The 25,019-nt window shown below is 41.2% G+C and overlaps 1 protein-coding gene across 1 annotated transcript in view; it reads left to right on the top strand.

Annotated features, from left to right (window-relative positions):
* PIWIL4 (piwi like RNA-mediated gene silencing 4) overlaps window positions 1–21,610 on the top strand; it is a 57,188-nt gene extending 35,578 nt beyond the window's left edge. Inside the window, exons 12-20 of the mRNA XM_049889546.1 lie at window positions 4,707–4,891; window positions 7,689–7,761; window positions 11,952–12,152; window positions 13,134–13,237; window positions 15,849–15,919; window positions 17,749–17,902; window positions 19,580–19,705; window positions 19,818–19,965; window positions 21,071–21,610. Coding sequence (XP_049745503.1) covers window positions 4,707–4,891; window positions 7,689–7,761; window positions 11,952–12,152; window positions 13,134–13,237; window positions 15,849–15,919; window positions 17,749–17,902; window positions 19,580–19,705; window positions 19,818–19,965; window positions 21,071–21,187 — 1,179 coding nt within the window. The 3' untranslated portion in view covers window positions 21,188–21,610. The remainder of the gene's footprint in view (window positions 1–4,706; window positions 4,892–7,688; window positions 7,762–11,951; window positions 12,153–13,133; window positions 13,238–15,848; window positions 15,920–17,748; window positions 17,903–19,579; window positions 19,706–19,817; window positions 19,966–21,070) is intronic.
* The last annotated feature ends 3,409 nt before the right edge of the window (window positions 21,611–25,019 follow it).

Genomic DNA, 25,019 nt, shown 5'->3' with positions numbered 1-25,019 from the left:
AAAAGAGTTGGTTGACATTCAGCCATCTCAAGAGGCAGCACATGATCAGAAATTGATGGTACTGAAGGAAAAAGTCCAAGCTGCCCTGAAGGCATTGGCGAAAAACAAGGCTCCGGGAATTGATGGAATATCAATTGAGATGTATCAGCAAAGGGATGCAGTGCTGGAAGTGATCACTCGTCTATGCCAAGAAATTTGGGAGACAGCTACCTGGCCAACCAACTGGAAGAGATCCATATTTATGCCTTTTCCCAAGAAAGGTGATCCAGCCAAATGGGGAAATTATAGAACAATGTCATTAATATCACACATAAGCAAAATTTTGCTGAAGATCCTTCAAAAGCAGCTGCAGCAGTCTATCCACAGGGAACTGCCAGAAATTCAGGCCGGATTCAGAAAAGGATATGGACCCAGGGATATCATTGCTGATGTCAGATGGATCCTGGCTGAAAGCAGGGAATACCAGAAGGATGTTTACCTGTGTTTTATTGACTATGCAAAGGCATTTGACTGTGTGGATCGTAACAAACTATGGATAACATTGTGAAGAATGGGAATTCCAGAACACTCAGTTGTGTTCTTGAGGAACCTTTACATAGATCAAGAGGCAGTTGTTCGGACGGAACAAGGGAATACTGTGTGGTTTAAAGTCAAGAAAAGTGTGTGTCAGGGCTGTATCCTTTCACCATACCTATTCAGTCTGTATGCTGAACAAATAATCCGAGAAGCTGTGACTATATGAAGAAGAACAGGGCATCAGGATTGGAGGAAGACTCATTAACAACCTGCATTATGCAGATGACACAACCTTGTTTGTGAAAGTGAAGAGGACTTGAAGCACTTACTAATGAAGATCAAAGACCACAGCCTTCGGTATGGATTACACTTCTACATAAAGAAAACGAAAATCCTCACAACTGGACCGATAAGCCACATCATGGTAAATGGAGAAAATTTTGAAGTTGTCAAGAATTTCGTATTACCTGGATCCACAATCAACAGCCATGGAAGCAGCAGTCAAGAAACCAAAAGACTCATTGCATTGGGAAATCTGCTGCAAAGGCCCTCTTTAAAGTGTTGAAGAGCAAAGATGTCACCTTGAAGACTAAGGTGCGCCAGACCCAAGCCATGGTATTTTCAGTCGCATCATATGCATGCCAAAAGCTGAATAATGAATAAGGAAGACAGAAGAAGAGCTGATGCCTTTGAATCATGGTGTTGGCGAAAAATATTGAATATACCATGGTCTGCCAAAAGAATGAACAAATCTGTCTTGGAAGAATGCTCCTTAGAAGCAAGGATGGCGAGACTGTGTGTTACATACTTTGGACATGTTGTCAGGAGGGATCAGTCCCTGGAGAGGTCAGGGTCAGCGGAAAAAAGAAAGATCCCTAATGAGATGACACAGCGGCCGCAACAATGGGCTCAAGCGTAACAGTGATTGTGAGCATGGCGCAGGCTCAGGCAGTGTTTCATTCTGTGGTACATAGGGTTGCTGTGACTCGGAACCGACTCAACGGCACCTAACAACGGCAATCTTTCTGGCAGTAGATCACCGGGTCTTTATCCCACAGAACCACTGGGTGGGTTCAAACCGCCAATCTTTTGGTTGCAGCCGAGTGCTTAACCACTGTGCCACCAGGGCGCCTTCTAGAGTGACTAGCAGGCTCATAATATTTATTTGGTTTCTCCACCACCGTGTCCCTCCTCTCCCTTTGTCCTAAGCCTTGAGGTCCCCTGTGGTTTCCTTTTCACTTGCATGGACTCACGTGGGCTTAGTGGCATCCAGTGGACACATTTTCGCTAGTCATTGTGGCATAGTGTCATGTTTAAAGATACGTTAGAAAATGGTGTTTCAAACCACTGTACTACTCTTATGTTATATGTACACACCCACAGTATGTGAGAATGTTTTATCAACTGGTGAAGGTACCTAATGAGAATGTTTCCTGATACCAGAACTGGTTTTTTAGTTTCTGTGTCTGTTAATCTCCCGGAATAAAATGCTGCTCAGCTGGTATAAAAATGAAGAAATTCACACAAAACCCATGCCTAGCCATAGCACTTGGGGAGAGAGGCATGCTAAAACCCAAAGACAGAAATCTTGGCCTCTTCCCGGCTCCAGTTGAAGAAAGGAACCTATTCCATGCAAAAATTGTGCATTACTTTTGTACTTTTCTCCTATTATGCCCATTTTTAGAGTCACTTACATTTCATTTCATTTTTAAAGGCTCTCTTCTCACCTTGAGGAGCCCTGGTAGTACAGTGGTTAATGTGCTTGACTGCTAACCGAAAGGTTGGTGGTTTGAAACCCCCAGCAGCTCTGCAGGAAAAAGATGTGGCAGTCTTCCTCCATAAAGATTTACAGCCTTGGAAACCCCGTGGGGTTGCTGTAAGACAGAATAGACTCGAAGGCAGTGGGTTTTTGTATTTTCTTCTTGCCTTTATTTGGTATAACAAACCAACATGTTTAATATAACTGAATGACAAATGTTTCGTATTGACAGAATAGGAATTTTTTTTCATCCTTTCTTTTTGGTCATCTAAGTAACTAAAACCCCTATTGGAGAAACTGAGGGAAAACTACTTTTGAAAACAAAACAAAACTTTTTAAGTACTAAAAATAGGTCCGCCTTAGGATCTTGGTCAGGGGTCACTAAAGGGTAGTCTAATTTCAAGCTCCAAGTTCCACAGGTGAAGTGGAACTTAAAATAGCTAAAATAATCTGTTTCGTGATCTCTGTAAGTAAAAGCAGAAACCCTGGTGGAGTACTGGTTAAATAGTTACAGCTGCTAACCAAAAGATCAGCAGTTCGAATCCACCAGGTACTCCTTGGAAACACTATGGGGCAGTTCTGCTCTCTCCTGTGGGGTCACTATGAGTCAGAATTGACTCAACAGCAACAGGTTTGGTTTTTGTTTTAAATAAGTAAAATCATGTTTGTCAGTTTTGTTGCCTTTTTTTTTTTAATTGGCATGGAAATCGGTCTCATATGGAAAAAAAAGGGGTGCTAAAATTGGAGAACCTACCCCTAAAGGTGGTGGTGGATGGCTAGAGGTGACCATGTCAATGACTTCTTGGCTAATTCTGCTTTTCTGAAATTGGGTCCTAGGAACAGTGCAAAGTAAAGGTTTATTGACCTCAGCGTATGCTGTGGGTACATTGTCCTGAATTTCCCCTTGTTGTCCACAAGGTGACAGCAGGTGGAAGTGTTGTGGGTGAGGAGGCTGTGGCTCTCCTCATACCTGCTGAATGGACAGGAGCGGACCTTAGCTTCAGATAGAACCATTTATGGAGGGCTAACCCTAAACCCTAAACCCTGGTGGCGTAGTGGTTAAGTGCTACGGCTGCTAATCAAAGAGTCAGCAGTTTGAATCCGCCAGGCGCTCCTTGGAAACTCTATGGGGCAGTTCTACTCTGTCCTATTAGGGTTGCTATGAGTCAGAATCGACTCGACGGCACTGGGTTTGGTTTTTTTGGTTTCAACCCTCCCTCTTTGTTCTTAGGCAAAAGCTGCCTCCTAGGCTGAGTCCCAGCCTGACCACCTAATGGCAAAGCATTTTTGAAGATGAGTGGTGGCGGGAAGTCAAAGCACTTGGTAGAAGTGGCTGCACTATCAGGAAACCAGCATTCTAAGCCTGTGGCTGTGATACTTGCTTCATAACTTCTCTTAGTCGCAGCTTCTGAGTCAGTAAAACAAAGGGATTGGAATGCATCTTAAACACTAAGGTGCTTAACACTAACCTGGGGAATTGGTTAACTTGCAGGTTCTGATTCACTACGTCTGGGGTGAGGCCCAGGACTCTGCGTTTCTAATAAGCTCTCAGGGGATGTCCATGTTGCTGGTTCATAGGCAACACTTGGAGTGGCAAGAGATGAGACTGCTGTATCATCCCTTTTAATTCTAATAGTTGCTCTTTCTGGCTTACCAGACCAAGGCATTTCCATTTGATTCCAGTCTATGGGTATAAGCAGGTGGCTGGCGACCTATCTAAAGCCCCTGCCCTTTCTTCAGTGCAGGAAGTTTGTTTTTTTTCTGGTCACCAGATGTCCCAAGAGTGAGAAAGGAGCCTGAGTCCTGGCTTCATCTTTGCTCCTAGACGTAGCTAACTCTGACCATAATGTACATACTTAACTGCTCTATAGAGTAATTTATTGATACTTGGAGTATCCCTGGAGTATCAACAGTAAGCATTTTCTACCTGGATACTTTGGATGCCCAAAGTAAAGAGATGTAAAGAGATGGTCTTAAGAGACCAGATCAGACAGTCGACTTGCCTGAGCTGCTCATAGTAAAAATCATAGATTCTTAGTGCTGGAAGGGACCCTCAGAGATCTTTGAACCGGACACTTTGCGTTGTACCCATTGGAGGTCTATGAAGTAAAGGGACTTTTCCAAGGTTATACAACCAGCGAGATCATGTATTTTGTTCAGACGTACAGCTCCTGTACCCGTGTGACCTTGGACGGGTTGTTTAACCTCTCTGTCTCATTCCTCTCGCGTACAGTGAGGGTTGAATTGCGGTGCCTCTGCACTCCAGAAGTCAGATCCTGTGATTTTAAACAGTTACAGTTTTAAGGCTGTGAATAGCCGACTGTACCAAATACTTCTTTTCTGATAAACTCGGGCCGTCTTCACACCGTTTTTATTTAATTGCTCTGTGAATGAATTTGTTCAATCATTTCATGATCATTATACTTCTCAGTGTCAACCAATGTCTGCTGCTGATTGGTCCAAGGATGTGCGAACTTGCAAGATTTTAAGTGCACCGTCTTTGAATAAATGGTTGATTATATGTAATAACAGAGCTGAACATGTGAACGAGAGCTTTCTGAACTGCTTGAGAAGAGTTGGAAGTTCCATGGGATTTAACGTGGACTACCCCAAAATGTGAGACTATGCTACAGGTCATCCCAGTGGGGTTTTTTTTTTTTTTAATGTCTCGATTTGGTTTGGTTAGAAGGTAGGAAATAATGGCAGAAGTATCCACAAAAGCTTCTTTATCTCAGTAAAATTTCTTAATATAAAGTTCCAAGGAAATAGTTATATGTAGATGGATTTTTTAATGATTAAATCTTTATAAAGTTAAAATGGATTTTATGTTGGTCTTTTTACATTGTTTTCACAGCTCTTCTTAAACAATAATTTCATTATGTCAAAATCTTTTTAGTAATAGCTGAGATATAAAATTTTAATAAACCCATGTATTGCCTCCTCAATGTTTTTATCAGCTATTTATAAAACTTAAGAGCAAACAGAATATTGAAAAATAGATGCTGCATTTCCTGATTTACTTGACAGATTTGGTGCTTTAAAATTTAATGTAAAGTAGATTTGAAATAAACTTTTCAGGTTCTATTACTGTAATATAAGATTAATAATTTAGATAAAAATTTTCTGGTGAAACTCTCATGAGGTCGTTCATTTATTCTTGTAGTATTTACTGAATATCTACTGTATGCTAGATACTGTGTCAATTGCTGGAAACTCTGGTGGTGTAGTGGTTAACAGCTTGGCTGCTAACCAAAAAGTCAGCAGTTCAAATTCACCAGCCAGTCCTTGGAAATTCAGTGGGGCAGTTCTACTCTGTCCTATAGGGTCGCTATTAGTCGGAATTGACTCAATGGCAATGGGTTTTGGGGGCGTTTTATGTCAATTGCTGGGCATGATGAAGAGAATTAGTTGTTTCAGGCTAGTAAGGGATACATACATACATGAGCATACTCAAAATTAAATATTGTTTTGCCTTAGAAAAGCCATAAATTTGGTCATGCCCCACTTGATTGAATTTGATATGTTTAGAAAAGAAAAACAGGCACGGTACTTCTTTTCCTTTCTGACAGTGGAGGTACAGATGTCCTAACTGGCAGGGTGGAAAGTTATTGTTTCTTTAACAAATGCTTACTAATTAATTACGCTGGTAGTGTGCAAGCATTGTTGTAAACCACAGATACTCCAAAAGTCTTGTTTTACACATAGCTTAGAATTATCCTCTTACCAAATCTGGTAACAAATCGCCTGGTTTGAGTTTCATCTGCTCTAATTTCTCTTAACCCATCAGCTAATAAAGCAGGAAAAGATGACTGAAGAAAGCCAGTCAGCTGACCCTAGGCTGTCATCACAGCCTCTTTATCACACCAGTTCCATGAGTGAGCTAGTGCCCATGTTCTGTTCTTGGTCTGTTTTATTTGAAAACCCAAATTTTAATTAATCCTTTTTCGTTTTCCTTGATGTATCTGGGAAACCCTGGTGGCGTAGTGGTTAAGAGCTATGGTTGCTAACTTAAAGGTTGGCAGTTAGAATCCACCGGGCGCTCCTTGGAAACCCTACGGGGCAGTTCTACTCTGGACTATAAGGTCACTATGAGTCAAATTGACTCGATGGCAATGAGTATGGTTTTTGTTTTATGAGGTATCAGTTTACCTTTTAGATTCATATACATAGTTTCTCTTATGTAAAATCATTTCCCTGTTGGTCTTAGAATGAATGGACGGTAAGCCGAGTCTGCACACAAGATATTGAATTGGAAAAGTCAGAATCGTTAGGCTGTTTAATAAACAATGCTGCGGGCCATTCACTTATATCTGTGACAATCAACAATCTGGAGATAGTGGTCCTGCAACCTGTTGGGCAAGTATTAAAAGTCCACTAGTCACTGGGAGGGGCCCTGGTGGCCCAGTGGTTAAGTGTTTGGCTGCTAACCAAAAGTTTCGCAGCTCAAATCCACCAGCTGCTCCTTGGAAACCCTAACAAGGTTCTACTCTGTCCTATAGGGCCACTATTAGTCGTAATTGACTCAATGGCAACAGGTTTGGTTAGTCATTGGGACGGTCCAGTCATGTAGACATAAGATAGCCTGATTCTTCATAAAGAGACTTAAAAAAAAAAGTTGCCATCAAGTCTGTTCCAGCTCACATCTACCGAATAGGACAGAAGAGAACTGCCCCATAGGGTTTCCAAGGCTGTAAATCTTTACAGAAGCAGACTGCCACATCTTTCTCCCATGGAGCCAGCTGGTGGGTTCGAACCGCTGACCTTTGATTAGCAGCTGAGCTCTTAACCACGGTTCCACTAGGGCTCCTTCATAAAGAAACTAAACTCGTCCATTCCTGTGTGCAGGATCATAGACAATAAGTACTTGCTGACTGATGGATTGGTTAAGGTTGTTAAGAAGCCCAAACTCAGGCTCCAAATAAACCACCACTAAGGAAAAAAACATGGTCTGAATCAGGCGGATTAGACTGTCTTGATCTCATTAACGTGATGACTATTAAATTTTCATTTTAAAATTCCCATATAGATTGAGTATTAGTGAAATCATAATCCTGGTTTAACCTGAACCTTGTTTCAGGCACTTGATAGGAGATTCATGATTTCACAAGTTCACTTTCAGCCCCATTTTGAACAACAGAATTACTAATTGTAGGAGTTCTGTACAATTGACAAAATTTCATTTTCTACCCATTGTATTTCTTAAGCTAATGAAAATGATTTGTAAGTCTTTTTGGCATACCCTCAAGAGGGAGAAACACTTTTAGCCTCAGAAGGTTTCAATTTTTCTCTAGCGATTTATTCCTTGAGTTACTAGTCTGGTCTGAAAATCCATTTGTATTATTTCTAATGCCACATGATCATGTCCTACTCAGAAGGGAATTAATATAGCTTCAAAATCGATCTTTTTATGTAGGATAAAAGTGCAAGAAGGTCCAGCTGCATTTCTTAGAGCAATACAGCAACACGTTGACCCTGATGTTCAGCTGGTAAGTATAGGATAATTTTTTTGTTGTGATATATGATTGGTATTTTTTTCTGTCTGTCAGTCTGGAAAGCAGGAGTCTGAACAGACTGTGGCATGATGTCTTTGTAAATTACTGTGCATTTTCCAAAGTATCCAAGAAAGTATCAGTCCTAGTGTTTTTATCAGTAATATTTTATTTCCTTTTCATATTTCTAATGTTAATTTTTTAAATACTTCTAGTTTCCCCTTTATCAGACTCTTGGGTGTCTGCATGTTTTCCAACTTATTGGGGGTCATCTTTTACTTAAGTTTTAAGAGAAAATGCCCCCTCCATAGCTCATAGATGTTGGGACCCCCAGTGTTCTTCCCAGTGGTTAAGGAGATTCTCGGAGGAGTTAGGGTTCCCGGAGTCACCTATGGCCCCAACTTCTTCCTCTGAATCCTCACTCCCCTCTGTGTGTTCCATCTTTCGCTAGTGTCCTTTCCTCCTGCACTGCTTGACCCTGTGGGATACCCCCAATTCCTCATTTCCCAAAGTGCCACAAGTGTGTGTGTGACTTGGCAGAGGATTTGGGGCCAAGGTGTGATTAAATCTCCTCCCATCATTTCAGACAAGTTGAAATGAGCATCCTCGTTCCTAAAAACCCCTTGACTTTTCCCATGTCTTAGATTTTTTTCTTTTTGCTCTTTTTCCCAGGCGTCTGGCTCACCCTGTATTGCAGTGCTTTTCCTGTCTCTTTTCCATTTCTTCTCCTCACCTCCCTCGCTCACCCATCCCACTCATCTATTATTTTTCCTCAGCCATTTGAGAATAAGTTACAGATGTGACACCCATTACCCTTGAATACTTTAGTGCATATTTCCCACAAACAAGGTCATTCTTCTACATAACCATAGGACCAACATCCAAATCGTGAAACAGTACAATTAGCTAAATCAAAGACCCCATTCAGAAAACCAAAAAACCAAACCCGTTGCCGTTGAGTCCATCCCAACTCATAACAACCCTATAGGATAGAGTAGAACTGCCCCATAGGGTTTCCAGGGAGAGCCTGGTGAATTCAAACTGCCGACCTTTGGTTAGTGCTGAGCTCTTAACCACTATGCCACCAGGGTTTCCAGACCCCATTCAGATCTCTCTATTTGTCCAGGTAATGTCTGTTATAGAGGAAGAATCTAATGCATTGCACAGTTGTCCTGTTTCTTTAGACTCTTTCAATCTGGAACAGTTCCTCAGGTTTTCTATGACTTTAAAGCCTTTCAGTTTTGAAGAATACAGGCCAGTTATTTTGTATACTGTCCCTCAGTTTGGGTTGGTTTAATGTTTCCTTATAATTAAACTCAGGTTATATGCATTTGGCAGGAGTAACACAGCAATGATCCCATAACCTCACTGCATTGTACCAGGTGGTATTCAATGTCTCTTCCATTACTGGTGATGCTAACTTTGATCACACAATAAGGTGATATCAGCCAGAATTCTCCACTGTGAAGTTACTTTTTTTCTCTTTGTAATTTTTTTTTTTTTTTTTTGTGGAAGCTATTTTGAGACTATGTAAATATCCTGTTCCTCATCAAACTTCTACCTACTAGTTTTAGCATCCATTGATGATTCTTACCTGAATCAGTTATTACTGTGATGGTTGCCACATGGCGGTTTTCTAATCCTGTCATTCCTTCTACATTTATTACTAAATTAGAAAACTGCCATTTGGCAACTGTCATAGAAATAATTGATTCATACTGAGAAGAGGCTTCTCTTCTCATTTGTTTGTTCATTTATTTACATCAGTATGAACTCATGAATCCTTATTTACTGGGTTATATAGTCCATTACCATCATTATTTATTTTGGTGCTCAGATTGTCTCTGATTTTGCCAGTGGAAGCCTCATTCAAGCTGGCACCTGCGTCTTTTTCATATGTCCCCGTCTTTCTTGGACCACTTCCTCACTTTCCGGTACAATAAGATACTGCAGGTTCATCTTGTGGTTTTGCTACCTAGCCCTGGAATCCTATATTTCTCCAAGGTTCTCTGATTCCTTTTGGTAGAGAATGGTATTTAGAAACTAATATCTGGACACTGAGTTTGCTTATTTGTTACTGGGCTGTTGCTGCCCCTAGGTGTTCTCAGTGGGCAAAGTTAGGAAATATTGGTGTGTGTTTATCTATTTACATACCAACCCCCCGCCCCGGCCCTGCCCCGTTGTCCTCAAGCTGGCTCCGACTCATAGTGACTCTCTAGGACAGAGTAGAACTGCTCCATAATGTTTCCAGGGAGTGGTTGGTGGATTCAAACTGCTGACCTTTTAGTTAGCAGCCAAGCATATATACGTGCATACCTGCAACTATTTCATTACTTTACGTATCTGTGTATGTTGAAAACATGTGCTCATACTTCCAATTACAATTCAACACCAAGGAAAGTTTTCCTCTTTTTCATATTTGTACCTCTCTTAAAAAAAAAAAAAAAAAAAAATTTTTTTTTTTTCTCAGATAGTGAGAAACATGGTTCCTATTATTCTCCACATATTTGCTTACTTGCTCCATCCCCTGTGTGTAACCATCTGTCATGGATTGAATTATGTCCCCCCAAAAATGTGTGTATCAATTTGACTGGGCCACGATTCCCAGTATTGTGTGGTTGTCCTCCATTTTGTGATTGTAATTTTATGTTAAAGAGGATTAGGGTGGGATTGTAACACCCTTACTAAGGTCACATCCCTGATCCGATGTGAAGGGAGTTTCCCTGGGATGTGGCCTGCACCACCTTTTATCTTACAAGAGATAAAAGGAAAGAGAAGCAAGCAGAGAGTTGGCGACCTCATACCACCAAGATAGCAATGCCAGGAGCAGAGCACATCCTTTGAACCCAGGGTCCCTGCAGAGAGAAGCTCCTAGTCCGGGGGAAGATCAATGAGAAGGCCAACAGAGAAAGCCCTCCCCTGGAGGTGACACCCTGAATTTGGGCTTGTAGCCTACCAGACTGTGAGAAAATAAATTTTTCTTTGTTAAAGCCACCCACTTGTAGTAATTCTGTTATAGCAGCACTAGATTAGGTAACTGAGACACCATCTTCTCTTGGCTCAACCCTCACTGGGTCACTGCCACCTACCTTGCTTGGCTCCACACTCATAGGATAGAAAGAAGGAAGTCCCCTAAGAGAATATGGCTGACACTTTAAAAATATTTTTCTTCCCCACTGTATTAACTAGGTGTAAATAATTTTAGCATGTGATATTATGATTTTAAACAGGTCTAGGTGAAAAAATTGCTTTGTTTTCTTCTGCTAAACATGACAGTGCTTAACTCCACTATAATTTGGGGGCATTTGAAGATAGAGGATAAAAGATAGGAAGAAATTGGAGGTAGACTAGGAGAGGTACATCAGTGTAGTAACAACACCTGGTAAGAAATAGGGGCAGTGACAGTGATGGGTTGGGATTAAAAATACCAGAGGACCTTAAGCTTCTTTCTCCTTATTTTCCCTTCTTCCCCCATATCCCTACTTTCAAGTCACAGTAAACAAAATGGTTTTCTGTTTATTTATTTCCTTTATTTTAATTACCTAGCACCTAGTGAGGAAAGCAACATAATTTAAGCTAATTCTCCACTGTCCCTGTCATTGATGCACTGGGAGAGCTGGAGAGCCACAGGAAAAGGTTACTGAAAAGAAGAGAAGGAGTAGCTGGAGAAAGAACTAGATTAGAAGGACATTTGAGAGGACTAACAATGCACCAGCCCCTGGTGGGCTCAACTACTGTTTGTACAGTTGGCTGGTTGAGCCCACCCAGGGTCACCTCAGAAGACAGGCCTGGTGATCCGTTTCCCCAAAAGATCATAGCCTTGAAAACCTTCTGGAGTGCAGCTCTACTCTGCAACACTTGAGTTCACCATGAGTCAGAGTCGACTTGATGGCAACTGGTATGGTATAAGGGAATCTAATCAGGAGAGAAACGAGGAAGGAAGGAACGTGCCAAGAAAGATGGGCAGAATTGGAATGGGGCTTTGCACAGAGAATGGCTGATGAAAAGGCATTTCAAGTGGCATTGATGAAGTGCCATTTAAGAGAGCTGGAGATGTGTCCATATTTGCTTCTTGAGAACTTAGGGGCTAAAGACGTATGGAAAGTCCATGTATTCATTTTTTTTAAGAAGTTACTTCTAAGCATAAGTAAACTGATTTCCTCTTCGGCTATATTTTGTTGTTTTAGGTGATGTGTATTCTGTCTTCTAATCAGAAGAGCTACTATGATTCCATTAAAAAGTACCTGAGCTCAGACTGCCCAGTGCCAAGCCAGTGTGTGCTTACTCGGACTCTGAATAAACAGGGAATGATGATGAGTGTTGCCACCAAGATTGCCATGCAGATGACCTGTAAACTTGGAGGCGAACTATGGGCTGTGGAGATACCTGTGAGGAATCTGTCACACTTTCTCACTTAGTCAGTCAGCCAATTAAAAAAAAAAATCAAAGTAGGAGATTTTTACACGATCCGAGAATTATTTGTTGGTGTTGTCTCTGCTCTGGGTTCTGGCATTTCACAAGCCACTGTGGGGGTATCCAAAAGAAGGTGAGGCATGGCGCTTGTTCTCAGAGGGCTTTTGTTAAACTGAACACATAGAATATTTTGTAAAAGAGAGTCTAGCTGGGCAGAAACTTGAAAGGACTTGCCCTGGATCCTCCCAGGCACAACTTTAAAATCAGTGTTCCGTGGCCACTATGTGGGTCTGCTTTCGGCATGGCGCTGACTCCGAGTAGCCCTGCACCCCTGGCTGGGGCCTTCCCAGAGCTATGGAGCTGGCGTAGCCTATGATTTGAACTTCCAGACTGAGGTGGGAACTGAGAAAATCCTCTTCTCTCCTGAAATACAGCCACCATGGTTGGAAATGAGAGGAACGAGAAATGAAAATGCTGTCCACTTCTTTACATTCCCATAATCAGATGAGCGAGTGCGGTCACCCCCAGTGTCCCTCTTGGAGGCCCATGGCCAAGTGAGGATTCCTTAGCAACCTGAAGCACATAATGGGGGATGGAAGTTCTTGTCAGTCCTTCAGCCCAAAGACAAGGGATGAATGGACTAACCATTTTCCCAGAATCTCTTTCGTCACTAGTACCCCTTGTCCACCCCACAGAGGATGATGACTAATTTGGTCTAGTAAGTTTCTGAAGCAATTAATTCTTCCCTCTGTCTTTAAGTCTCCTTGGTTTCTGATTAAATTATCTGCCTAATCTCTACCTTGATCCCCCTGACACATAGCTTAATTTAAATAATTTAGTGACTGGGTTTTGGGTTTGGAGTGACTGGGAACAGTTTTTTGAAAACTTCAAATTAAATCATTGTTTGGAGAGATGCTGCCTCATCCCATTAAATCATGAAAAATTTGATTTTACAGTTAAAGTCCCTGATGGTAGTCGGTATTGATGTCTGCAAAGATGCCCTGAACAAGGAAATGGCAGTGGTTGGATTTGTGGCCAGCATTAACACCAGAATTACCAGGTACGTTTAAGATTACCCTAACATATTCTTCAGTTATTTAGACTATTAATCGTGGTTTAGCTAAAGACCATAAAAAAAAAAAAAGACCATAGCAGCAAGAAATAGTTTGTATTGTTTACTTATTTTTAAAACACCAACATGTACGGTCATAAATTATGTTTAACAAAAAAGAAAAAAAATTATGTTTACATATAGAAAATATTTTTATAATGGAAAATATGTAGCTTCATTAAAAACTATTTTTTATACATTCATTAGAGAAAACTATTGACCATGTGCCAATCATATTTACAAAATAATGGCTGTATAGGAGCCCTGGTAGCACAGTGGCTGAGTGTTCAGCTGCTAACTGAGAGGTCAGTGGTTCGAACCCAGCATCTGCTCCGAGGGGGAAAGATGTGGCAGTCTGCTTTCATAAAGATTACACTTATAAACGCTATGGAGCAGTTTTACTCTATCCTACAGGGTCACTTAGAGTTGGAATCCACTTGAAAGTAATGGGTTTGGCATTGTACTAGGTACTTTGCATTCATGATTTCAAGCAGTTGAGCTTTGGAATCGGATTGCCTGGATTTGTATACTGATATGCTGCTTACTTTTTCTGTAACCAAGGCATTTAACCTTGTTGTGCCTCAAGGCAGTCATCTGTAAAATGGGAATAATAGTGTTGCCTGTTTCATAGGGCATTTATCAGCATTATATAAAATAAAGTACTTAGAACATTGCCACCCGTAGTAAATGCTCAGTGCATGCTTGTTGCTTTATTGTTACTGTTACTAATACTCACACACATGTCCTGGTTGGTGTTTATACAGCTATTACACAATAGGCAGGATTAGTGATAACATGTTAAACACTGGCTCAGAGTTCTCATTAAAGGGTAGTTCTTAGAATTGTTTCAGTGTTTGTAACTCAGCAATGTGTTTTGAGGCTGTAGAAGCTGTTTGCAAAATGGTGTCTTCCCACACTTCCATTAAGCTTGGTCAGGTGTATATTTGGGATTGTGAGAAACAGGAAAAATAGCAGCATATCTGCAGGCCTACAGCTTTATTTATATACCTACAATTAAGGCCAGCGATAGAGAGGTCCCTATAACAAGTTACCTCCTGCTAGGTAGATACCCCCCAATTACATATCAAAACTCTGTTGACGTGGTAAACTGTTGACACTTCTCTAGTCCGGCCTCTGTGCAAAGCAGTTAACAAAGTTGGAAGCATCTACTTGAGTGGATAAGCTGGTGGAGGCAAATAATCATTGGCCGTTAGGTTTCAACATGCCACCGATCAAATCGCCACTTCCTGACACAGCAGCAGCATGGAACAGGTTTATTAGCTGAGCCAGTACATTGGGGGTTGTATCTGCACTTCTGCCTCCAGCTCTGGAGGAAGGATCCCCCTGCCGCTGAGAGCCCTGCACTTTCTTTATGCGTGTTAATGTCATTCAAATGGCAAAAATAGATGGCCCAGCTCGCATGGATCCCTGTTAGGTGTCAGTCAGTTCCTTTACCGGCAGATAAAGGACTTGTAATTTGTTAGCAGCTTTCCTAATTGTGTCACTACTGTTGCATATATTTAGGGAAATATATAATGACATTGGTAGATACTTAACTACTTAGTCATGATCTTCATTTTCCAAGTTTTTTTTTTTTACTTTAAAGTTTATGTTATTTTTGTTGTTGTTGAGAATATACACAGCGGAACATACACCAATTCAACAATTTCTACATTGACAGTTCAGTAACGTTGATTACATTCTTCATGTTGTGCACCCACTCTCAGCATAAGTGGATTAAATTACTGATGACTTTAGAAGGACAGCTTGCTTCTGAAATCTAAATATGTTAATCATGTTAGGGTTACAAGTCCAAAAGGCTCACCTGTAGAAATGGGAATTTATTCTTGGGAAGTCTTTTCATATTTTGAAACTAGAAGGTCACCTGCTAAACTAGTAGATTCTTTTATAATAATAATAGAGTATCCTCTATTTCTTAGTGCTTACTGTGTGCCAAGCCCTGCTCTAAATACTTTACATATATTATTTACTTTAATTTTTACAACAACCCCGTGAGGTGGTTACTGTCTTATGAATCTCCTTTTTACAGATGAGGAAACTGAGGCTTACATTCACATAGCAAAGTCACATAAACCCAAAATCCATTGCTGTCAAGTCGATTCCGACCCTGTAAGACATAGTAGAACTGCTCAGTAGGGTTTCCAAGGCTGTAATCTTTACAGATGCAGACTGTCACATCTTTCTACCACGAAGCCACTGGTGGGTTCAAACCAGTGATGTTTTGGTTAGCAGCCGAGCACTTTTCCACTGCACCACCAGGGCTCCTTGCAGAGTCACACAGCTGGTTAGTATACCAGCCAGGATTTGAACCCAGATGTCTGATGCCAGCATTATGCTTTGGTTTCTCTTTTTAGTAAATGTCCTCTTTTTTTTTTTTTTCTGTGAAGGGGGGCTTTTAAATACTATTTTTTATCATATAGCATGTACAAAATCCTAAACATTGATTTTTACTTCTAATGTCTATTTCTTAATCTAATACTAATCCACGTGTATTGTAGAAAATTTGTTGAACTTTACTTTTGTCTTCTGCTTACTTTAGGTGGTATTCCCGCTGTATCCTTCAGAGAACAACGACTAATGTTGCAGATTGCTTGAAAGTCCTCATGATCGGTACTAAAAACGTAGCAATGCCCACGGGCTCTAAGGGCTGTGCCTTCAGACCCAAAGGTCCTCATGCCTGCAGCAGACCAGATAGGTGGAATAAGCACCCCAAGGCTGCCAGTTTCTGCTGTCACCCAGTTGGGGGTTCTCAAAGCTTCATGCTTGTGTGATAACAGAAAGCCAGGAGGAAGGAGTTTGTAGTTGCTGATGGCCATCTGGCAAGTGCTTTGAAGACCAAAAGAAACCTGCCCTGGAGGAACTAGGATTCTGACAGAGCAATATTAAGTCTATAAATAGGAGAGAAGCCATTGGGACTGAGATAGAGGCACTAATGGGTCGTTGTTACTAGTTACCGTTTAGTTTAGTTGATTCCGACTCATGGTGACCCCATCTGTTATCAGTAGAACTGCTCCATAGGGTTTTCTTGGCTATAATCTTAATGGAAGTAGATTGCCAGGCCATTCTTCCACAGTGGCTCCTTGACAGGTTGAAACCTCTAACCTAAAGATTAGCAGTTGAGCACAAATTGCTTGCGCCACCTAGGGACCTTGGTAACAGATGAAGTATGTGATAGCAGGGGAAGATATGGAAGACAGCAGACAAGGAAGGAAGCCCTCTTTACGGTGGGATGCAGTGGAAAGGCGGTCTAGGGTTTCCCACGTCCTCACCAGCCCCAGCCCAGGTCTGGCTTGGCCACTCCCTAGCAATACACCTTGTACAGATCATTCCCTGCCCTGATCTCCCTTTTCCCATCTGTACGCTTGGTTGTTGTTGTGTGCCATTGAGTCAATTCCAACTCATAGCGACCCTTTAGGACAGAGTAGAACTGCTCCATAGGGTTTCCAAGGCTGTAATCTTTATGGGAGTGGATTGCCTTTCTCCCGTGGAGTGGCTGGTGGATTCAAACTGATGACCTTTCAGTTAGCAGCTGAGTGCTTTAGCCACTGTGCCATCAGGGCACTTTTGGGGTTGTAAATATATTTTCTCTAAAAAAGAGAATTTGGCAGTACAAAAAAAAAATTTTTTTTTTTATTTTGGTATATGTGCTTGGTAAAAATATGATTTATGTGTCTACACGTCTTTTGTATGTGATTATATATATGATTATCTTCTACCTAACCCAAGTGAATTTCCTGGACAGTTAATGCTGCTAAAACAGTGTTGCAATATTGTACGTTAACAGAATTATTGCACCTTATTCCTTTTCCTTTACTTCAAGACATGGTAATTTTTTTTTTTTTTTAGCAGTTATTAGAAGTTTCTGTAGAGTTCCTGTCTGGTCTCTACTTCTTAGGCAATTTATAGTTAGAGTGGGTGGAAACGTTTTCAGAGTTTATATCATAGGTGAGACTTGGAGTCTGACTGAGTGAGTCAGTGTGAAGAGATGACAGCCAAGATATTTTCTTATGTTTTCATATTTATGTTCATTAGGGGGGAAGATGACATAAAATTATCCAGCCTGTATCTGTTAAGAGGATTCAAAGACTTGAAGAAACTAGATTAGTATTAATTTGGTTTGGGGAATTTTTATGTGTACTACGTGTATTAAATTTTAATTTATTGCTTGAATGTTAAAATTGTACCAGAGAGATATGCTGAGCTTGAAGAATATATTATGCCATAGAAATAATTTGGATTCCTCCAAAAGTGGAGATGAACGAATGTTCCTTAAAATTATTCTTTTTCAGATTATTGCAACTGCAACCCAGATTAGGTATTGCTCTATTTTACAGTGGTCCTAAATGGCAAACTTATTTAAACATTGAAGTATGTGGGAATTTTATTGTTTATCGGCATTGAACGAGTCATTTTTCTCTTACTAAAACCACATTGTGCAGGAGCACTCAACAAATGGTACCAGTACAACCATGGTTTGCCAGCTCGAATAGTTGTGTACCGTGATGGTGTGGGGGATGGTCAGCTAAAAACACTTATCGAATATGAAGTTCCCCAGCTGCTGAGCAGTGTGGCAGAATCCAGCTCGAATACCAGGTATGAAATATTGTTCTTGCCGCCACACTCCCAGTTATGGTACATCCAGCTGTAACTAGTAAACGCAAGCTATGCAAACATATCTTTTTTTTTTTTAATGCATTTAAGCTTTGCTCTGTTTCTGCATCTTGTGAGTATAGCTGGCTGGATTTTCACTAGATTGGAGAGTAGTTGGGGTAAAAACCAAAAACCCAATCAGTTGCTGTAGAGTTGATTCTGAGTCATATGTCCCCACGTTTGTCAGAGTAGAACTGTGCTCCATAGGGTTTTCGGTGGCTGAGTTTTTAGAAGTATACCTCCAGGCCTTTCTTCCAAGGTACCTCTGGGTGGACTTGAACCTCCAACCTTTAGGTTAACAGCTGAGTGCATTAACTGCCTGTACCACCCAGGGACTCCATGTAGTTGGAATGTTGTTGTTGTGTGCCATCAAGCTGATTCCAGCTCAGAGCGACCCTGTGGGGTAGAATAGACTGCCCCATAGGTTTCCTAGGCTGTAACCTTTAAGGGGATAGGCTGCCACATTTTTCTCCCTCAGAGCCCCTGGGTGGGTTTGTATCACCACCCTTTCTGTTAGCAGCTGAGTGCTTAACCCTTTGTGCTACCAGGGCTGTTTTTACTTGCACTAGAATGCCAAATTTAAAATTTTCCATATTAAAAACATTAATAGTAATATAAAAAATAATTAACATGTTTAAAGTGAAATTTCACCATGATCCTTCCATCCTAGAGGTCCTTCCATGGTGGCAACTATTTGAATTTGGCCTTGGCTTTACCAAATGCTAACTTTAACACTTGGTCACTCATCACTTGGCCGAAATGCACATTTGGTCCGTCCATTTATCCACCCAGGCAAGTTTTGTGGAATTCAGAAGAGGGAATATGAGGAGCAAGAGGACCTAGTGGTTCTCCCTTTGCTACTCAGAAATACATTTGAAAGGAAGAGTGAAGGTGAAAATAGGGTGACGGCACTAATGGTAGAGTCCTGGTGGCGCAACGGTTAAGAGTTCGGCTGCTAACCAAAAGGCTGGCGTTTTGAATTCACCAGTTGCTCCTTGGAAACCTTACGGATGGCAGTCCCACTCTGTCCTATAGGATCAAAGTGAGTCAGAAGCAACTCGTTGGCGACGGGTTGAGAAAGACATCACGCTTGGTAAAATGGAGGGTTAGCGAAGGAGAGGAAGACCCTTAACAAGATGGATTGACACAGTGGCTTCAACAACGGGCTGAAGCATAACAAAGATCATGAAGATGGTGTAGGTCCAGGCAGTGTTTCCTTCTGTTGTACACAGGGTCGCTATGAGTCACTACCGACTCAGTGGCACCTAACAACAACAATGGAAAAAAAAAAAAAAAAAGAACTTCTCCATGGATAATCCCAGAAAATCTCTTTAGAAGCCCTGATTGAAGTTCGTTGTTCTATTAACCATCCACCTCCCCCCATTCAAATGATATAAACTAGGCAAATGAGTGGGTCTACCATACTTTTCTAACAAAATCCCTAATTTAAAAAACTATGTATCTCTGGTTAGAGGGATTGTGAGCAATTTTTGGTTTTTGTTTCACAGTGTTTTCTTGATAAATTTCTATTTCATTAAAGAAATCACAAAGAAAGTTAAATAGAAAATGACATGACTTGGTGTTTGTTCTCTCCTCATTTCCTGCCTGTCTTTTTCCAAGCTCCAAACTATCAGTGATTGTGGTGAGAAAGAAGTGCGTGCCGCGATTCTTTATGGAAATGAACCGTACCTTGCAGAACCCCCCGCTTGGCACTGTCGTGGACTCAGAGGCAACGCGTCCTGATTGGCAAGTTACCACTAGAAAATTAATTTTTTTGGAAACCATTCAATGTGGGCTGTTCAGGTTTAGCCTTTTTCTGTTTGCATTCCTTCCTACATTCATTCTGTTTTCCCCCCAGGTATGACTTTTACTTGATCAGCCAGGTGGCCCATCAGGGGACCGTTAATCCCACCTACTATAATGTCATTTATGATAACAACGGCTTAAAGCCAGACCACATGCAGAGACTTACATTCAAACTGTGCCACCTGTACTACAATTGGTCGGTAAGTGAAAGCTTTTCAGTTATGTAAGCACTGATACTCAAGGTTCCCACTCAGGAACTGTCCTCCAATTTACCTTTGCATCTCTAGGCTTACCCCAGTGCCTGCCTTTTCACCAGTGAGGAATGAAAAGGAATGAATGACCTCTTAAGCCCACAGTGATAAGCTCTCTGTCTGTGATAGAAACAAAATAAGTATTATAATAAATATTTATATATATATTAATATTTATAATTCTAGTGGACTTCTGGTGTCCCTGGGTAGCACAGAAGGTTAAGCGTTTGACTACTAGTTGAAAGGTGGGCAGTTTGAATCCACCCAGAGTTGCCTTGGAAGACAGGCATGGTGATCTGCTTCTGAAAGATCACAGCCTTGAAAACCCTACGGAGCCGTTCTCCTCTGCACACATGGGGTCGCCATGAGTCGTAATTGACTGGACAGTAACAACAGCAACGACAAGAGGGCTTTTATGTACATGATACTATGCAAGCCTGGCAGGAAATCAGGGTAGGTATTAGTATTTCCATGTTACAGGTGAGGAAGTAGAAGCTAACTTCGATGTGGCACCTGGTGGCAAAGCGTCAACAGGCAGGGGTCTGTCCTGTATTCCTCTGCACTAGGCCAAGACCTGCTCTCAAAGTCCAGCTTTGCTCTGAGCCTCATAGGAAACTGAGATTAGCCCTAAGTGTGATGGCCCCCAGCACCATGGAGCCAGACTGGAGCCCACACCAGCCTATCTTACCCAGTGAGCTTAAGTTTTCAGTGATCAAGGTTGCCTTTTTAGTTGAGTTTAATTACTGTTTACCCAGAAACATGTTACAGTATATTAAAAAAAAAAACCAAACCCAGTGCCGTTGAGTCGATTCCGACTCAAAGCGACCCTATAGGACAGAGTAGAACTGCCCCATAGAGTTTCCTAGGAGTGCCTGGCAGATTTGAACTGCTGACCTTTTGGTTAACAGCCGTAGCACTTAACCACTATGCCACCAGGGTTTCCGTTATATTGTATATTCATTGTATATAGTATTTCATTCTGAGATGGAAAAACAAACAAAATTTCACTTTGTCTGAAGACCAGATTATTTAATCAGTACTTTTCCCTCCTCAGGGCTTAATCCGTATCCCAGCACCTTGCCAGTATGCACACAAGCTGACCTTTCTGGTGGCACAAAGCATTCATAAAGAACCAAGTTTGGAATTAGCCAATTCTCTCTTCTACTTGTGATGGGAAGAACCATTGGTATCCCTAGATGAAGAAGCCAAGGAGTAGTTGGGATAAAAAAAAAAGAAATCTCCCATAAGCTCGAGCCTGTGACTGGAGCAAGGGGATTGAGTTTTGTTTTAATTTCTGAAAAAAAAAAACAAGAAACAGCTCAATCTGAAAGGGTTCATAAGAAATGTGTGTTGTTTTATTTTAAAGACTTATATGCTTGGTGTAAATTCTCATTATGGTATATGGAATTAAAATATACCATCACTATAAAGGATTCCACAAAGCTAAATATCTTATAAGAAAATAAGTGTGTTTGCGTGGTGTTTGGATGATAGATAAATGGGATCCAGTTCCTATCCTAAATATTGCAGTTGTTTTTGGAAAAAGATAATGTTATAGAACATTTTGTAGAGTAGTTTAAATAATTATTAGAAAATAAAGAAAATTGAGCGCATCACATATGTGTTTTATTCTTTAAATTTTGAGTTGACATTACACGTGATCCTCATTATTTAATTGCTTTCAGAGAGGACTCTTACCCACTAGATCACATCACCCTCACTCTTTGAGTTATATTATTAAAACAGAACTTACCACTTGGCCTCTTGATGGGACTTTGTTTCACTTAATAGCAGCTACTTTGAGTGATGACCTTGCTTCTTGCTGCAGAGGAAACAGGAGACATCAGAAGAGAACTTACACAGGTTCCCACTGTATCTACCCACCTAAGGGCATCGTGTCCATAGACCCTCCCCTTCCCCTACTCCGTGCTCCCATTTGGGTCTTTCCACCATTTGGCCCTATGTGGTGCAAATGGTTAACGCACTTGGATGCTAACCAAAAAGTTGGAGGTTCAAATCCACTCAGAGGTGCCTTGGAAGAAAGGCCCAGTGATCTACTCCTGAAAAATCAGCCGTTGAAAACCTTCTGGAGCACAGTTCTGCTCTCACACACATGGGGGTCACCATGAGTTGGAGCTGACTCCATGGCAATTTTTTTTTAATGTGTACTAAATCCCATTCCCTCAGACCTATGAAGGTTGTTGCTCTGGTGATTATCCCCTGTCCTTTCTGCATCATCAGTTTTATCCTACAGGATCGTTCCCATCAGCATTATAGATATGCTGGTATTTCTCCCATTAGGGCGTTAATGTCTTTCATCTTAAAAAAAGAAAACCATTTCCCCTTCCAGCTACCACGTCATTTCTCAGCTTCCCTGTGCAGCAGAACTTCTCAAACGAATAATCTGTTTGATGAATCCAGTTCCTCACTCCATTCAGAACTTCACCACAACTACTACGTCAAGATTGCTTTTGTTGAGGTCACCAATGGTTTTCACTTTGCTAGATCTGATAGTCAATCCTCATTTGACCCAGTTGATTGTTTCCTCCATCTTGAAACACTCTTTACTTGGCATCTAGGGTAACACACACTTCTGGTTTCTTTCCTACTGCACTGATTGCTTATTCTCAGTCTCCTTTGCTGGTTTCTCCTCATGTCCTCATCCTTTTTACATTGGCATTCCCCCAGAATGAGAATGGCTACATGTAAAAGATCTTTTGGTTGTTGTTGTTGTTGAAAATATACATTTTCAACATTTCCCACATTGATTACATTCTTCAAGTTGTGCAACCATTCTCATCCTCCTTCTCAGAATTGCTCCTTCACCATTAACATAAAAGTCGCTGCCCCCCAAGCTTCCTGTCTTTTGAGTTGCTGTTGTCCATTTGATCTGATATACCATTTTTTACACATGCAGTGTGCACCTTTTGTGTTTGTTTGCCAACTGTGCCGTCCCCCCAAGAGGTATTTTCATAAGTGTGCTACGCTAATTTTTTTACAATAACGTAAAAAATATTGGCATAGTGGTGCTTATGAAAATATCTGGAGGAAGCACAGTTGGCAAACAAATGTTTGCCAAGTGGTGCTTATGAAAATATCTGGAGGAAGCACAGTTGGCAAACAAATGTAGAAGGCATGCGTTATTTGCATAAAAATACAGTGAATGGTGCATTACAAGAGCACAACGCTTAAGGCAGACGTTCTTTACTAAGTTAAACTATGGTTTGGTTTAAAGAAGACTTCAGGGGATATTTTTGTTTCAAGGTTTAAAGATTATTTCAGGGCAATAGTTTCTGGAGTTCATCTAGACTGAATGGCTCCAGAAAGTCTGGATTCCATGAAAATTGGAAATTTTGTTCCACGTAAAAGATCTTTTGATAATGGACAAATTGTAAGTTCCAAATGCTGTTTGCACAGGGAAGATGATATGGAGGACTGTAGTGAGGGGGAGCTGGGGAGGGCAGAAGTGAGAGGACGAGGCCACCAGGAGGGACACCAATGTAGAGCTAAAATGGCATTGAAAACATCCTTTTCTTACTGGAAAGTTTTGTCTGGGTCTGGTAGCATGCACTCAACATGGGCCCATTCCATTAGTACTGACGGTAACCATTTGTGGGCATGAGGGTGGTAGGGAATGGCGGGTGGGGGGAGGTGAGACATTCCAGGCACTGCACCAAGCATTTTACATACAGTAGCCCAGTTAATCTTCACAACAGCTGTCTGTCTGAATTAGACACTATAATTACCATTTTACAGATGAAAAAATTGAGGATTAAAGATGCCATGTGGCTCATCAAAATTTATGAGATTAATCAGTTGTGGAGCTAGAATTTGCCCTCAGGTTTGCTCCACTCTAAACCCCTTGAGGTGACCCATAAGACCCTACTGCCTTAATAAAAGGTACTCTGAGATTTTAAAAATTCCTCCCAGAGTTCTTACGTGAACTGAAACTGTCTTTGGAGGAAGGTGCTATATAAATATTGGGTGGTGGATTTGGGTTTTGTTTCTGTATTGGTGTTGATGTTGTTTTGTGATCATCTTCTTTAGAAGTACAAGGATAATGCAAAGCCGTATTGCCTGACCAGCTGGTTTGTATAAATCTACATGCAATGTTTTGATTAGGTCAAAGGGCTGCAGAGCGCCTCACTCTTAAAAAAGCCATTGCCATCGAGTTGATTCCGACTCATAGTGACCCTATAGGCCAGAGTAGAACTGCCCCATCGAGTTTCCAAGGAGTGCCCTATGAATTTGAACTGCCAACCTCTTGGTTAGCAGCTATAGCACTTAACCACGATGCCACCAGGCTCACTCTCTGACCTATTAAATACTGCCCTAGGCTCTTAACTATTTTATCCCACCAGGGGGCACACAAGGACCGTGGTATGAATAGAGTCCTTCACCTTTCAAGTAGCAGTGTGATGCAACAGAGAGTGGGAAAACTGTCAACCTCAAGTCAGCTCCCAGAGGGCAACATAGGATTAGGGAAACCTTTGTTTGAGCCCTGGTTCCAACGCTTTTTTCCCTCTCTGATGAAGTTAACCTGTTGCTGCCAAGTCAGTTCTGACTCATGGTGACCCTACATGTTTCAGTGTAGAACTGCACTCCATAGGGTTTTTGATGGCTGTAATCTTATGGAAGTAGAACACCATGCCACTGTGTGCTGAGTGGATTCAGACCTCCAACCTTTTAGTTAGTGATGGAGCTCAAACCATTTGCGCCACCCAGGATTCCATTTGAGGAAGTTACCCCAACTGTAATACGGAAGGGAGTTGAGCTAGACCAGTGGTGCTCAACCTTGGAAACATTAGAACTTTTCATATTAAAAATATTTGAAAAAATAAGGTGCCTGGGCCCACCTCCAGAAATAGCGGTTTAATTAGTCTGGGATGAGGCTTGATCATCTGAATATTTTAAAAGTTCTCCAGGTGTTATGAATTGATTTGTATCCCCTGAAAAGATACGTTGAAGTCCTAACCTTCCCACAACCTGTGAATGTGACCTTT

This window comes from Elephas maximus, chromosome 7, assembly GCF_024166365.1.
Source record: "Elephas maximus indicus isolate mEleMax1 chromosome 7, mEleMax1 primary haplotype, whole genome shotgun sequence".
NCBI lineage: Eukaryota > Metazoa > Chordata > Mammalia > Proboscidea > Elephantidae > Elephas > Elephas maximus.
Note: the sequence above shows the minus strand (reverse complement) of the source record. Positions and strands in the feature narration are given on the sequence as shown.